The sequence below is a fragment of the Rhinoderma darwinii genome, chromosome 9, assembly GCF_050947455.1.
Source record: "Rhinoderma darwinii isolate aRhiDar2 chromosome 9, aRhiDar2.hap1, whole genome shotgun sequence".
In the NCBI taxonomy this organism is placed as follows: domain Eukaryota; kingdom Metazoa; phylum Chordata; class Amphibia; order Anura; family Rhinodermatidae; genus Rhinoderma; species Rhinoderma darwinii.
Window position 1 is genome coordinate 102,803,208 of NC_134695.1, and position 16,605 is coordinate 102,819,812.

The following is a 16,605-nucleotide window of genomic DNA, read 5'->3' on the forward strand; positions in this document are numbered from 1 at the left end:
GGTGGCATTATTCAGTCACAGTATGGTGGCATTATTCAGACACAGTATGGTGGCATTATTCAGTCACAGTTTGGTGGCATTATTCAGGCACAGTATGGTGGCATTATTTAGTTACAGTATGGTGGCATTATTCAGTTACAGTATGGTGGCATTATTTAGTTACAGTATGGTGGCATTATTCAGTCACAGTATGGTGGCATTATTTAGTTACAGTATGGTGGCATTATTCAGACACAGTATGGTGGCATTATTCAGTCACAGTATGGTGGCATTATTCAGTTACAGTATGATGGCATTATTTAGTTACAGTATGGTGGCATTATTCAGTCACAGTATGGTGGCATTATTCAGTCACAGTATGGTGGCATTATTCAGTTACAGTATGGTGGCATTATTTAGTTACAGTATGGTGGCATTATTCAGTCACAGTATGGTGGCATTATTTAGTTACAGTATGGTGGCATTATTCAGACACAGTATGGTGGCATTATTCAGTCACAGTATGGTGGCATTATTCAGTCACAGTATGGTGGCATTATTTAGTTACAGTATGGTGGCATTATTCAGTCACAGTATGGTGGCATTATTCAGTCACAGTATGGTGGCATTATTCAGTCACAGTATGGTGGCATTATTTAGTTACTGTATGGTGGTATTATTTAGTCTCAGTATGGTAGCATCATTCAGTCACAGTATGGTGGCATTATTCAGTCACAGTTTGGTGGCATTATTCATTCACAGTATGGTGGCATTATTTAGTTACGGTATGGTGGCATTATTCAGTCACAGTATGGTGGCATTATTCAGTCACAGTATGGTGGCATTATTCAGTTACAGTATGGTGGCATTATTTAGTTACAGTATGGTGGCATTATTCAGTCACAGTATGGTGGCATTATTTAGTTACAGTATGGTGGCATTATTCAGACACAGTATGGTGGCATTATTCAGTCACAGTATGGTGGCATTATTCAGACACAGTATGGTGGCATTATTCAGTCACAGTATGGTGGCATTATTCAGTCACAGTATGGTGGCATTATTTAGTTACAGTATGGTGGCATTATTCAGTTACAGTATGGTGGCATTATTTAGTTACAGTATGGTGGCATTATTCAGTCACAGTATGGTGGCATTATTTAGTTACAGTATGGTGGCATTATTCAGACACAGTATGGTGGCATTATTCAGTCACGGTATGGTGGCATTATTCAGTTACAGTATGGTGGCATTATTTAGTTACAGTATGGTGGCATTATTCAGTCACAGTATGGTGGCATTATTCAGTCACAGTATGGTGGCATTATTCAGTTACAGTATGGTGGCATTATTTAGTTACAGTATGGTGGCATTATTCAGTCACAGTATGGTGGCATTATTTAGTTACAGTATGGTGGCATTATTCAGACACAGTATGGTGGCATTATTCAGTCACAGTATGGTGGCATTATTCAGTCACAGTATGGTGGCATTATTTAGTTACAGTATGGTGGCATTATTCAGTCACAGTATGGTGGCATTATTCAGTCACAGTATGGTGGCATTATTCAGTCACAGTATGGTGGCATTATTTAGTTACTGTATGGTGGTATTATTTAGTCTCAGTATGGTAGCATCATTCAGTCACAGTATGGTGGCATTATTCAGTCATAGTATGGTGGCATTATTCAGTCACAGTTTGGTGGCATTATTCATTCACAGTATGGTGGCATTATTCAGTCACAGTATGGTGGCATTATTCAGTTACAGTATGGTGGTATTATTTAGTCTCAGTATGGTGGCATTATTCAGTTATATTATGGTGGCATTATTCAGTTACAGTATGGTGGCATTATTTAGTCTCAGTATGGTGACATTATTCAGTTACAGTATGGTGGCATTATTCAGTCACAGTATGGTGGCATTATTCAGTCACAGTATGGTGGCATTATTTAGTCTCAGTATGGTGGCATTATTTAGTCACAGTATGGTGCCATTATTCAGTTACACTATGGTGGCATTATTCAGTCACAGTATGGTGACATTATTCAGTTACAGTATGGTGGCATTATTCAGTTACAGTTTGGTGGCATTATTCATTCACAGTATGGTGGCATTATTTAGTTACGGTATGGTGGCATTATTCAGTTACAGTATGGTGGCATTATTTAGTTACAGTATGGTGGCATTATTCAGACACAGTATGGTGGCATTATTCAGTCACAGTATGGTGGCATTATTCAGACACAGTATGGTGGCATTATTCAGTCACAGTATGGTGGCATTATTCAGTCACAGTATGGTGGCATTATTCAGTCACAGTATGGTGGCATTATTCAGTCACAGTATGGTGGCATTATTTAGTTACTGTATGATGGTATTATTTAGTCACAGTATGGTGGCATTATTCAGTCACAGTATGGTGGCATTATTTAGTTACTGTATGATGGTATTATTCAGTCACAGTATGGTGGCATTATTCAGTCACAGTATGGTGGCATTATTCAGTCACAGTATGGTGGCATTATTTAGTTACTGTATGATGGTATTATTTAGTCTCAGTATGGTAGCATCATTCAGTCACAGTATGGTGGTATTATTCATTCACAGTATGGTGGCATTTATTCAGTCACAGTATGGTGGCATTATTCACTTACAGTATGGTGGTATTATTTAGTCTCAGTATGGTTGCATTATTCAGTTACAGTATGGTGGCATTATTCAGTTACAGTATGGTGGCATTATTTAGTCTCATTATGGTGGGATTATTCAGTTACAGTATGGTGGGAGTATTCAGTTACAGTATGGTGGCATTATTCAGTTACACTATGGTGGTATTATTCAGTTACAGTATGGTGGCATTATTCAGTTACACTATGGTGGTATTATTCAGTTACAGTATGGTGGAATTATTTAGTCTCAGTATGGTGGTATTATTCAGTTACAGTATGGTGGCATTATTTAGTCTCAGTATGGTGGTATTATTCAGTTACACTATGGTGGCATTATTCAGTCACAGTATGGTGGCATTATTCAGTTACACTATGGTGGCATTATTCAGTCACAGTATGGTGGCATTATTAAGTCACAGTATGGTGGCATTCAGTCACCGTATGGTGGTATTATTCAGACACAGTATGGTGGCATTATTTAGTTACAGTATGGTGGCATTATTCAGTCATAGTATGGTGGCATTATTCAGTCACAGTATGGTGGCATTATTCAGTCACCGTATGGTGGCATCATTCAGACACAGTATGGTGGCATTATTTAGTTACAGTATGGTGGCATTATTCAGTCATAGTATGGTGGCATTATTCAGTCACAGTATGGTGGCATTATTCAGTCATAGTATGGTGGCATTATTCAGTCACAGTATGCTGGCATTATTCAGTCACAGTATGGTAGCATCATTCAGTCACAGTATGGTGGCATTATTCATTCACAGTATGGTGGCATTATTCAGTCACAGTATGGTGGCATTATTCAGTTACAGTATGGTGGTATTATTTAGTCTCAGTATGGTGGCATTATTCAGTTACAGTATGGTGGCATTATTCAGTCACAGTATGGTGGCATTATTTAGTTACTGTATGGTGGCATTATTCAGTTACAGTATGGTGATATTATTTAGTCTCATTATGGTGGGATTATTCAGTTACAGTATGGTGGCATTATTTAGTCTCATTATGGTGGGAGTATTCAGTTACAGTATGGTGGCATTATTCAGTTACACTATGGTGGCATTATTCAGTTACAGTATGGTGGCATTATTTAGTCTCAGTATGGTGGCATTATTCAGTTACAGTATGGTGGCATTATTCAGTCACAGTATGGTGGCATTATTCAGTTACACTATGGTGGCATTATTCAGTCACAGTATGGTGGCATTATTCAGTCACAGTATGGTGGCATTGTTCAGTTGCAGTATGGTGGTATTATTTAGTCTCAGTATGATGGCATTATTCAGTTACAGTATGGTGGCATTATTCAGTTACAGTATGGTGGCATTATTTAGTCTCATTATGGTGGGATTATTCAGTTACAGTATGGTGGGAGTATTCAGTTACAGTATGGTGGCATTATTCAGTTATACTATGGTGGTATTATTCAGTTACAGTATGGTGGTATTATTCAGTTACAGTATGGTGCCATTATTTAGTCTCAGTATAGTGGGATTATTCAGTTACACTATGGTGGCATTATTCTGTTACAGTATGGTAGCATTATTTAGTCTCAGTATGGTGGGATTATTCAGTTACAGTATGGTGGCATTATTCAGTCACAGTATGGTGGCATTATTCAGTCACAGTATGGTGGCATTATTCCGTCACAGTATGGTGGCATTATTCAGTTACAGTATGGTGGCATTATTCAGTCACAGTATGGTGGCATTATTCAGCCACGGTATGGTGGCATTATTCAGTCAGAGTATGGTGGCATTATTCAGTCACGGTATGGTGGTATTATTCAATCACAGTATGGTGGCATTATTCAGGCGCTGTATGGTGGCATTATTTATTCACTTAATGTCAATATTATTCAGTCACGATATGGTGGTATTACTCAGTCACTATATGGCAGTATGATTCAGTCACTGGTTTGCAGTATTATTCAGTCATGCTTGATGGTATTATTTGATCACTGTATGGCAGTATTATTCAGTCAATGTATTACTGTATTACTCATTATCAGATTATAGCTATATTAATTTGTCACTGTATGTGCTATTATTCTAATAGCATAATAAAAAAACATTATACTATTATCTATGGATCCAAGTGTCTGTGTTATTTGGGGTGTGGATAAGGTGGGGTTTATACCCAAAACATTATTTTGCGTACCTCCATATGGTGCCCCAGGGTGGTCCCCATGCTTTGAGATTCTAGCTATGGCCCTGAATATATTAGAAGTTTTATTTTATATTCTCTTTGGCAGGGACACAGTGTAGAAAACAGGAATAATATGTAAGAAAAACAGCCTAAAAGGACATTACAAGACACATACCTGACTTCAAATAGGTTAGGGTTCCGCTGGAGTATTTTCATGAGGTTAGTGATATCATTCTTGCCAATTTTACAATTGTTAAACCTTGAAAGATGAGAACAATTTTATCACCATTGTGGTTATAATAAATCTAGTAGTTGTCATGTTGACTTGACAGGCCCTATCATGTAATATTGCTCTTCTGCTTCTTGGCAGCTTATTCGTGCATTTACAATTTAACAACAAACATCCAAAACATGACATTGTGTATAATACAGGATAACTGGAGATTTGTAGTTTTCACTCCATTTAATATATACGTATGACTACAATGTAGCAGAGTGAAGTCACGGCAACTCTCATTTTCTGGTATAATTTATAAAAATACTATTAATGACTTCGGCTATATTCAGACGAACGTGTGTTAAATCGACCGTTTTTTTTGTCTGATTCGCACCTGTGAGTGACCCATTTTCATGTATCCCTTATAGACTTGAGTCTATTGAGGAATCCGTGAAAACTGACAAAAATAGGACAGGTCCTATTTTTTAACGGACCGTTCACATGGTCTGTTAAAACAATGGCCGTGTGAACAGCCCCATAGGAATACATGTTGCAGGTTTTTTATAACGATCGTCACAAGAACTATTTATACTTTCGTCTGAATAAGCACTTAGACAGGTCCTTACATTCTCTGATGACGAACTTTGTTGTTTTTTGGTTATATTCATTTCTGGGTAAAAGTTGGTTGACAATCAGTATTTACTTGAGTTACTTTAATCTAATTTGTACCTGTCTAATATCGTTTTTTAGCTGTACAGATTTAAAAATATAAAATGCCTATATTCCCCTCTAGTGGTTTCCAAATGACATAAGAATTCAAAAAGGCAACCAAAAATAAACAATAAATATTCCAATGTTATGAGAAATTCTTAGTTTTCAATCAGCTATAGTTGCTACAAATGATAGCAAAAAAAATTATGTTTGAATAGAACATTTGTATTCTATAAATTCACAAATTATCAGTATAATTGCTTATTATTAGTCCTATATTCAAAATATCTGTGCCTCCTTGAATCAAATTGCTACCTAAAGTAAAAAAACGAAACAATAAATACCTTGAGTCGCCTTCTTCCATTATTCCCCGCTAGTCACTAAGTGTACGGTCCCCCATAGCAGCGTCCAGTATTAGGGCATGGCCAGACGTGGCAGAATTGCTGTTGAATTCCGCTGCAGACAGTCCGCAGTGGAATTCTCCAGCGGCCGTTTTTTACATTTGTTTCAATACATTTTTAGGCAAGTTAGTTCAGACATTGCGGAAAACTCTGCTGCGGACCGTAGGCTGCAGTGCAGAATTTTCCCTCCGCAGCATGCACTGTCTGTTGCGGAGAAGAAGCGGAATTTCACTGCAGATTTTAGCCTTTGCAATGCAAAAACTGAAATCTGTGGCAAGTCCGTTGTGATATCGGCAACGTCTGAATTACCTGTCATATATGCAAATGTTGGTGCAGATTCGTTGCGTAATTGCCCCAAATCTGCACCAACATTTGCAGCGGAAAAACTCTGCCACGTGTGAACATGCCCTTACCGGCAAAATCGTACGGGCGTTGGGCGTGGTTTCGGCCGCATTCGGCTGCTGCCACATGAGACTGTACCCTGAGAGTAAACCCCTTTATTGCAGAAATTTCTGCGACTGAAAATCAGTTTCATACATAACAATGGTGTTTCTGCAAAATGCGCGTGGATTTCTGCGATCAACATTCAGATAAATGGGACCATCACAGAAATTTCTGCAATTAAATTGCCATGTGTGAATATACTCTAAGGCTGGATTCACACACACTATTTACGGACGTAATTCGGGCGTTTTAGCCCCGAATTACGTCCGAAAATATGGCTCCAAAGCGGCAGCAAACATCTGCCCATTCATTTGAATGGGCTTTACGATGTTCTGTGCCGACGGTTTTTTTTTTACGCGCCGCTGTCAAAAGACGGCGTGTAAAAAAGACGCCCGCGTCAAAGAAGTGCCTGTCACTTCTTGAGACGTAATTGGAGCCGTTTTCCATTGACTCCATGGAAAAACAGCTCCAATTACGTCCGTAAGGGACGCAGCGAAAAGCGCCTGCACTTGCCATTACAGCTGAAATTCAGGAGCTGTTTTCTCCTGAAAACAGCTCCGTAATTTCAGCTGTAACGGACGCTGCCGTGTGAACATACCCTTATATTGTGTGCCCTCCGGAGTGCCTGCCACATATGTCACCTAGTCTGCCTGCCACATATGTCCACTAGAGATCCTGTCTACAGTGTCAGACACTGTCTGATAGTCAGACACAGACTGAGACTGCTGAATAAAATGTTTAAAATGTTTACATACCTGCAAGTAACCTTGTCGGCCTTCTCCTGCTTTTGTAAATGTAAGCAGATGTATTCAGCAGATCTGCGAGTAAGAAATGAATTAGTATATGTGCCATATTAACTAAGTATTCCACAAGTCTAAGGCCCTGTTCACACGGTGGAATTTTTGCGGCGGAACTCGCCGTGGTTTTCGATGCAAAATTCCACCTCCCATTTATTTCAATGGGAGTTGGACGCTACTTTTTCCCGCTAGCTGATTTTTTCAGCTAGCAGGAAAAAGAAGCGTCCTGCTCGATCTTCGGGCAGATTCTGCCCGAACCTCCGATTGAAGTCAATGGGAGGACGAATCTTCCTGCCGTCGGCAGGGATAATTCATTAGCAGATTTTGCGGCGAGACCCGCCACGCAAAATCCGCCGTGTGAACTGACCCTAAGAGCTAGTTCACACTGAGTTTTTTGGCGCTGTTTGTGACACGGAAACCACGTTCCCATCTCTGACCTCCCATTGAAATCAATGGGAGGCAGAGAAAGCGTTTTTCAAGTTTTTAGCCCTATGAAAAAACACAGGCAAAAACGAGGCAAAGAAAGTGCAGGCAGGACAAAATCTGCCTGAAAATTCCTTCAGGAATTTTCAGGCAGATTTTTCTGCCTGCAAAAAACTCAGTGTGACAGACCCTAAGGCCGGATTCACACGAGCGTGCGCAAAAGGCACTTAACAGCTGCGTGTGTCAGCCCCGTATGATGCGCGGCTGCGTGATTTTCGCGCAGCCGTCATCATTATGACACTCCGTTTGGATGTTTGTAAACAGAAAAGTACGTGGTGCTTTTCTGTTTACATTCATAGTTTGACAGCTGTTGCGCGAATCACGCGCGTCCCACGGAAGTGCTTACGTGTGGCATGCGTGATTTTCACGCATCCATTGACTTCAATGGATGCATGATGCGCGAAATACGCTCAAAGAACGGACATGTCGTGAGTTTTTCGCAGCGGACTCACGCTGCGTAAAAATCACGCAACTGTCTGCACGGCCCCATAGACTAATATAGGTCCGTGCGAGGCGCGTGAAAATCACGCGCGATGTACGGACGTATATCCCATTCGTCTGAATAAGCCCTAAGACTAAGGCTGTTCACATGTCGTAGTTTTGTTACGGATTTGTTGCAGGTTTTCAAAGCAGATTTTCCCTTTTGCAAAGCAGAGGGTATGTTCACACGCACTAATTACGGACGTAATTCGGGCGTTTTTTCCCCCGATTTACATCCGAAAATAGCGCCTCAATAGCGCTGACAAACATCTGCCCATTGAAAGCAATGGGCAGACGTTTGTCTGTTCACACGAGGCGTAATTTACGCGCCGCTGTCAAATGACGGCGCGTAAATAGACGCCCGCGTCAAAGAAGTGACCTGTCACTTCTTTGGCCGTAATTGGAGCCGTTATTCATTGACTCCAATGAATAGCAGCGCCAATTACGTCCGTAATGGACGCGGCGTTCAAGCGCCTGCACATGCCGTTACGGCTGAAATTACGGGGATGTTTTCAGGCTGAAACATCCCCGTAATTTCAGCCGTTACGGACGCCCTCGTGTGAACATACCCTAAAGGGTGTGATCTGCATCAAATCCGCAAAACAAAATCCGCAACAAATTCAGAATAAAACCTCAACGGCCTAAAACAACAACAATATCACTTTTAACTATAATGGGCTAACTTGGTATCTCCCCATCAGTACAACCCCTTATAGCAGGTGTTAGATCACCCACCGATCAGATATTTATGGTATATTCTATTTTACACCATAAATGTATATGGTTAGAAAATCCCTATAAATTAAAAATAGAAAATAAAATAGGGAACTTGAATCAAGATATCTCACTCCATAAACCAGTATTAGAAATTTTCAGAAATTCCTTGTAATGTGAACCATATTAATAAACAAAATGCACCATTTTTGGGACACCTATTAACAGATCCAAAAACTTTTAATTGAAAGAGTTAAATATTCTCATGTAATGCCATGTTTTATTAAAAGAAAGACACCTATTCCAGTGATCAGCCTGACCCGCATATGGTGCACAGTACTGAAACGTCCTCCTAGAGTTGTAGCTCGGCAATAGCAGATATATGGTGGATTTAGGTAACATGGCAGTCATGAATATAGCATAGCCAATGTGGGCAATGGTCAAATTTGTAAAATGAATAATCTACTGTAAAGAAGCTGGGAAATAATGATGTAAGATGTAATATAGAGTCATTTCTTACCTTACATCCACTTCCATAATGCGATCACAGATATTGATAGAGCCGGCCAGTAATAACACACAGCTTGGGGAAAGGTCACTTGTACTGATGCTAAGGTCACGGTAAAAAAAATTATTAGATGATTCATTCAGAAGTTACTTTTGTACAAAGCTTTCCAGCATGAATAAGAAACTCAAACATTATAACAGCAGAGAAATCAGAATAGTTATAAGGGGCACAACTGACGGTTCTACTCCAGCTATTTTGCACCTTTACTCCTGCAAATTCCACCAACCATAAGTCTACCTGCTTCCGAAACATAACGGTATCTCCTGCAAAATAAAATTGCACCAAGGTGGAAGAGAGGTTGCCGGAAAAGTGCAGGTAGGCCTTGAAAAGCTCTTAACATATTACTAATGGTCAAATAATCCTGCAAACATTTTTAATGTTCTTATTTATAATTATAAATGTGCAGGAGCCATTTTTATTTACCTTCCTATGTGCCAAACTACTTCCCAGCTATCCTATGTGCCAGACCACTCCTTCCCAGCTGTCATATGTGCCAGACCACTCCTTCCCAGCTGTCCTATGTGCCAGACCACTCCTTCCCAGCTGTCCTATGTGCCAGACCACTCCTTCCCAGCTGTCATATGTGCCAGACCACTCCTTCCCAGCTGTCCTATGTGCCAGACCACTCCTTCCCAGCTGTCCTATGTACCAGACCACTCCTTCCCAGCTGTCCTATGTGCCAGACCACTCCATCCCAGCTGTCCTATGTGCCAGACCACTCCTTCCCAGCTGTCCTGTGCCAGACTACTCCTTCCCTACCGCCCTATGTGCCAGACCGCTCCTTCCCAGCTGCCCTATGTGCCAGACCACTCCTTCCCAGCTGTCCTATGTGTCAGACTACTCCTTCCCAGCTGTCATATGTGCCAGACCACTACTTCCCAGCTGTCCTATGTGCCAGACCACTCCTTCCCAGCTGTCCTCTGTGCCAGATCGCTCCTTCCCTACTGCCCTATCTGCCAGACCGCTCCTTCCCAGCTGTCCTATGTGCCAGACCACTCCTTCCCAGCTGTCCTATGTGTCAGACCAGTCCTTCCCAGCTGTCCTATGTGCCAGACTACTGCTTCCCAGCTGTCATATGTCCCAGACCACTCCTTCCCAGCTGTCATATGTGCCAGACCACTCCTTCCCAGCTGTCCTATGTGCCAGACCACTCCTTCCCAGCTGTCCTCTGTGCCAGACCGCTCCTTCCCTACTGCCCTATGTGTCAGACCGCTCCTTCCCAGCTGCCCTATGTGCCAGACCGCTCCTTCTCAGCTGCCCTATGTGCCAGACCACTCCTTCCCAGCTGTCCTATGTGTCAGACCAGTCCTTCCCAGCTGTCCTATGTGCCAGACTACTCCTTCCCAGCTGTCATATGTCCCAGACCACTCCTTCCCAGCTGTCATATGTGCCAGACCACTCCTTCCCAGCTGTCCTATGTGCCAGACCACTCCTTCCCAGCTGTCCTCTGTGCCAGACCGCTCCTTCCCTACTGCCCTATGTGCCAGACCGCTCCTTCCCAGCTGCCCTATGTGCCAGACCACTCCTTCCCAGCTGTCCTATGTGTCAGACTACTCCTTCCCAGCTGTCATATGTGCCAGACCACTACTTCCCAGCTGTCCTATGTGCCAGACCTCTCCTTCCCAGCTGTCCTCTGTGCCAGATCGCTCCTTCCCTACTGCCCTATCTGCCAGACCGCTCCTTCCCAGCTGTCCTATGTGCCAGACCACTCCTTCCCAGCTGTCCTATGTGTCAGACCAGTCCTTCCCAGCTGTCCTATGTGCCAGACTACTCCTTCCCAGCTGTCAAATGTCCCAGACCACTCCTTCCCAGCTGTCATATGTGCCAGACCACTCCTTCCCAGCTGTCCTATGTGCCAGACCACTCCTTCCCAGCTGTCCTCTGTGCCAGACCGCTCCTTCCCTACTGCCCTATGTGTCAGACCGCTCCTTCCCAGCTGCCCTATGTGCCAGACCGCTCCTTCCCAGCTGCCCTATGTGCCAGACCGCTCCTTCCCAGCTGCCCTATGTGCCAGACCACTCCTTCCCAGCTGTCCTATGTGTCAGACCTGTCCTTCCCTGCTGTCCTATGTGCCAGACTACTCCTTCCCAGCTGTCATATGTCCCAGACCACTCCTTCCCAGCTGTCATATGTGCCAGACCACTCCTTCCCAGCTGTCCTATGTGCCAGACCACTCCTTCCCAGCTGTCCTCTGTGCCAGACCGCTCCTTCCCTACTGCCCTATGTGACAGACCGCTCCTTCCCTACTGCCCTATGTGCCAGACCACTCCTTCCCAGCTGTCCTATGTGTCAGACTACTACTTCCCAGCTATCCTATGTGCCAGACCGCTCCTTCCCAGCTGTCCTATGTGTCAGACTACTACTTCCCAGCTATCCTATGTGCCAGACCACTCCTTCCCAGCTGTCCTATGTGTCAGACCAGTCCTTCCCAGCTGACCTATGTGCCAGAACACTCCTTGCCAGCTGTCCTATGTGTCAGACCAGTCCTTCCCAGCTGTCCTATGTGCCAGACTACTCCTTCCCAGCTGTCATATGTCCCAGACCACTCCTTCCCAGCTGTCATATGTGCCAGACCACTCCTTCCCAGCTGTCCTATGTGCCAGACCACTCCTTCCCAGCTGTCCTCTGTGCCAGACCGCTCCTTCCCTACTGCCCTATGTGCCAGACCACTCCTTCCCAGCTGTCCTATGTGTCAGACTACTACTTCCCAGCTATCCTATGTGCCAGACCGCTCCTTCCCAGCTGTCCTATGTGTCAGACTACTACTTCCCAGCTATCCTATGTGCCAGACCACTCCTTCCCAGCTGTCCTCTGTGCCAGATCGCTCCTTCCCTACTGCCCTATCTGCCAGACCGCTCCTTTCCAGCTGTCCTATGTGCCAGACCACTCCTTCCCAGCTGTCCTATGTGTCAGACCAGTCCTTCCCAGCTGTCCTATGTGCCAGACTACTCCTTCCCAGCTGTCATATGTCCCAGACCACTCCTTCCCAGCTGTCATATGTGCCAGACCACTCCTTCCCAGCTGTCCTATGTGCCAGACCACTCCTTCCCAGCTGTCCTCTGTGCCAGACCGCTCCTTCCCTACTGCCCTATGTGTCAGACCGCTCCTTCCCAGCTGCCCTATGTGCCAGACCGCTCCTTCCCAGCTGCCCTATGTGCCAGACCGCTCCTTCCCAGCTGCCCTATGTGCCAGACCACTCCTTCCCAGCTGTCCTATGTGTCAGACCAGTCCTTCCCAGCTGTCCTATGTGCCAGACTACTCCTTCCCAGCTGTCATATGTCCCAGACCACTCCTTCCCAGCTGTCATATGTGTTAGACCACTCCTTCCCAGCTGTCCTATGTGCCAGACCACTCCTTCCCAGCTGTCCTCTGTGCCAGACCGCTCCTTCCCTACTGCCCTATGTGCCAGACCACTCCTTCCCAGCTGTCCTATGTGTCAGACTACTACTTCCCAGCTGTCCTATGTGCCAGACCGCTCCTTCCCAGCTGTCCTATGTGTCAGACTACTACTTCCCAGCTATCCTATGTGCCAGACCACTCCTTCCCAGCTGTCCTATGTGTCAGACCAGTCCTTCCCAGCTGCCCTATGTGCCAGAACACTCCTTCCCAGCTGTACTATGTGTCAGACCAGTCCTTCCCAGCTGTCCTATGTGCCAGACTACTCCTTCCCAGCTGTCATATTTCCCAGACCACTCCTTCCCAGCTGTCATATGTGCCAGACCATTCCTTCCCAGCTGTCCTATGTGCCAGACCACTCCTTCCCAGCTGTCCTCTGTGCCAGACCGCTCCTTCCCTACTGCCCTATGTGTCAGACCGCTCCTTCCCAGCTGCCCTATGTGCCAGACCGCTCCTTCCCAGCTGCCCTATGTGCCAGACCGCTCCTTCCCAGCTGCCCTATGTGCCAGACCACTCCTTCCCAGCTGTCCTATGTGTCAGACCTGTCCTTCCCTGCTGTCCTATGTGCCAGACTACTCCTTCCCAGCTGTCATATGTCCCAGACCACTCCTTCCCAGCTGTCATATGTGCCAGACCACTCCTTCCCAGCTGTCCTATGTGCCAGACCACTCCTTCCCAGCTGTCCTCTGTGCCAGACCGCTCCTTCCCTACTGCCCTATGTGCCAGACCACTCCTTCCCAGCTGTCCTATGTGTCAGACTACTACTTCCCAGCTATCCTATGTGCCAGACCGCTCCTTCCCAGCTGTCCTATGTGTCAGACTACTACTTCCCAGCTATCCTATGTGCCAGACCACTCCTTCCCAGCTGTCCTCTGTGCCAGATCGCTCCTTCCCTACTGCCCTATCTGCCAGACCGCTCCTTCCCAGCTGTCCTATGTGCCAGACCACTCCTTCCCAGCTGTCCTATGTGTCAGACCAGTCCTTCCCAGCTGTCCTATGTGCCAGACTACTCCTTCCCAGCTGTCATATGTCCCAGACCACTCCTTCCCAGCTGTCATATGTGCCAGACCACTCCTTCCCAGCTGTCCTATGTGCCAGACCACTCCTTCCCAGCTGTCCTCTGTGCCAGACCGCTCCTTCCCTACTGCCCTATGTGTCAGACCGCTCCTTCCCAGCTGCCCTATGTGCCTGACCGCTCCTTCCCAGCTGCCCTATGTGCCAGACCGCTCCTTCCCAGCTGCCCTATGTGCCAGACCACTCCTTCCCAGCTGTCCTATGTGTCAGACCAGTCCTTCCCAGCTGTCCTATGTGCCAGACTACTCCTTCCCAGCTGTCATATGTCCCAGACCACTCCTTCCCAGCTGTCATATGTGTTAGACCACTCCTTCCCAGCTGTCCTATGTGCCAGACCACTCCTTCCCAGCTGTCCTCTGTGCCAGACCGCTCCTTCCCTACTGCCCTATGTGCCAGACCACTCCTTCCCAGCTGTCCTATGTGTCAGACTACTACTTCCCAGCTATCCTATGTGCCAGACCGCTCCTTCCCAGCTGTCCTATGTGTCAGACTACTACTTCCCAGCTATCCTATGTGCCAGACCACTCCTTCCCAGCTGTCCTATGTGTCAGACCAGTCCTTCCCAGCTGCCCTATGTGCCAGAACACTCCTTCCCAGCTGTACTATGTGTCAGACCAGTCCTTCCCAGCTGTCCTATGTGCCAGACTACTCCTTCCCAGCTGTCATATTTCCCAGACCACTCCTTCCCAGCTGTCATATGTGCCAGACCACTCCTTCCCAGCTGTCCTATGTGCCAGACCACTCCTTCCCAGCTGTCCTATGTGCCAGACCACTCCTTCCCAGCTGTCCTCTGTGCCAGACCGCTCCTTCCCTACTGCCCTATGTGCCAGACCGCTCCTTCCCAGCTGCCCTATGTGCCAGACCGCTCCTTCCCAGCTGCCCTATGTGCCAGACCGCTCCTTCCCAGCTGCCCTATGTGCCAGACCACTCCTTCCCAGCTGTCCTATGTGTCAGACCTGTCCTTCCCTGCTGTCCTATGTGCCAGACTACTCCTTCCCAGCTGTCATATGTCCCAGACCACTCCTTCCCAGCTGTCATATGTGCCAGACCACTCCTTCCCAGCTGTCCTATGTGCCAGACCACTCCTTCCCAGCTGTCCTCTGTGCCAGACCGCTCCTTCCCTACTGCCCTATGTGACAGACCGCTCCTTCCCTACTGCCCTATGTGCCAGACCACTCCTTCCCAGCTGTCCTATGTGTCAGACTACTACTTCCCAGCTGTCCTATGTGTCAGACTACTACTTCCCAGCTATCCTATGTGCCAGACCACTCCTTCCCAGCTGTCCTATGTGTCAGACCAGTCCTTCCCAGCTGCCCTATGTGCCAGAACACTCCTTGCCAGCTGTCCTATGTGTCAGACCAGTCCTTCCCAGCTGTCCTATGTGCCAGACTACTCCTTCCCAGCTGTCATATGTCCCAGACCACTCCTTCCCAGCTGTCATATGTGCCAGACCACTCCTTCCCAGCTGTCCTATGTGCCAGACCACTCCTTCCCAGCTGTCCTCTGTGCCAGACCGCTCCTTCCCTACTGCCCTATGTGCCAGACCACTCCTTCCCAGCTGTCCTATGTGTCAGACTACTACTTCCCAGCTATCCTATGTGCCAGACCGCTCCTTCCCAGCTGTCCTATGTGTCAGACTACTACTTCCCAGCTATCCTATGTGCCAGACCACTCCTTCCCAGCTGTCCTCTGTGCCAGATCGCTCCTTCCCTACTGCCCTATCTGCCAGACCGCTCCTTCCCAGCTGTCCTATGTGCCAGACCACTCCTTCCCAGCTGTCCTATGTGTCAGACCAGTCCTTCCCAGCTGTCCTATGTGCCAGACTACTCCTTCCCAGCTGTCATATGTCCCAGACCACTCCTTCCCAGCTGTCATATGTGCCAGACCACTCCTTCCCAGCTGTCCTATGTGCCAGACCACTCCTTCCCAGCTGTCCTCTGTGCCAGACCGCTCCTTCCCTACTGCCCTATGTGTCAGACCGCTCCTTCCCAGCTGCCCTATGTGCCAGACCGCTCCTTCCCAGCTGCCCTATGTGCCAGACCGCTCCTTCCCAGCTGCCCTATGTGCCAGACCACTCCTTCCCAGCTGTCCTATGTGTCAGACCAGTCCTTCCCAGCTGTCCTATGTGCCAGACTACTCCTTCCCAGCTGTCATATGTCCCAGACCACTCCTTCCCAGCTGTCATATGTGTTAGACCACTCCTTCCCAGCTGTCCTATGTGCCAGACCACTCCTTCCCAGCTGTCCTCTGTGCCAGACCGCTCCTTCCCTACTGCCCTATGTGCCAGACCACTCCTTCCCAGCTGTCCTATGTGTCAGACTACTACTTCCCAGCTATCCTATGTGCCAGACCGCTCCTTCCCAGCTGTCCTATGTGTCAGACTACTACTTCCCAGCTATCCTATGTGCCAGACCACTCCTTCCCAGCTGTCCTATGTGTCAGACCAGTCCTTCCCAGCTGCCCTATGTGCCAGAACACTCCTTCCCAGCTGTACTATGTGTCAGACCAG

General features: G+C 46.5%; 1 protein-coding gene across 1 annotated transcript in view; it reads right to left on the minus strand.

Moving 5' to 3' along the window:
- NLRC5 (NLR family CARD domain containing 5) overlaps positions 1-16,605 on the minus strand; it is a 161,728-nt gene that overhangs the window by 60,270 nt on the left and 84,853 nt on the right. Inside the window, exons 21-23 of the mRNA XM_075837146.1 lie at positions 9,579-9,668; positions 7,340-7,402; positions 4,987-5,070 (exon numbers count right to left, since the gene is read on the minus strand). Of these exons, the coding sequence (XP_075693261.1) occupies positions 4,987-5,070; positions 7,340-7,402; positions 9,579-9,668 (237 nt within the window). The remainder of the gene's footprint in view (positions 1-4,986; positions 5,071-7,339; positions 7,403-9,578; positions 9,669-16,605) is intronic.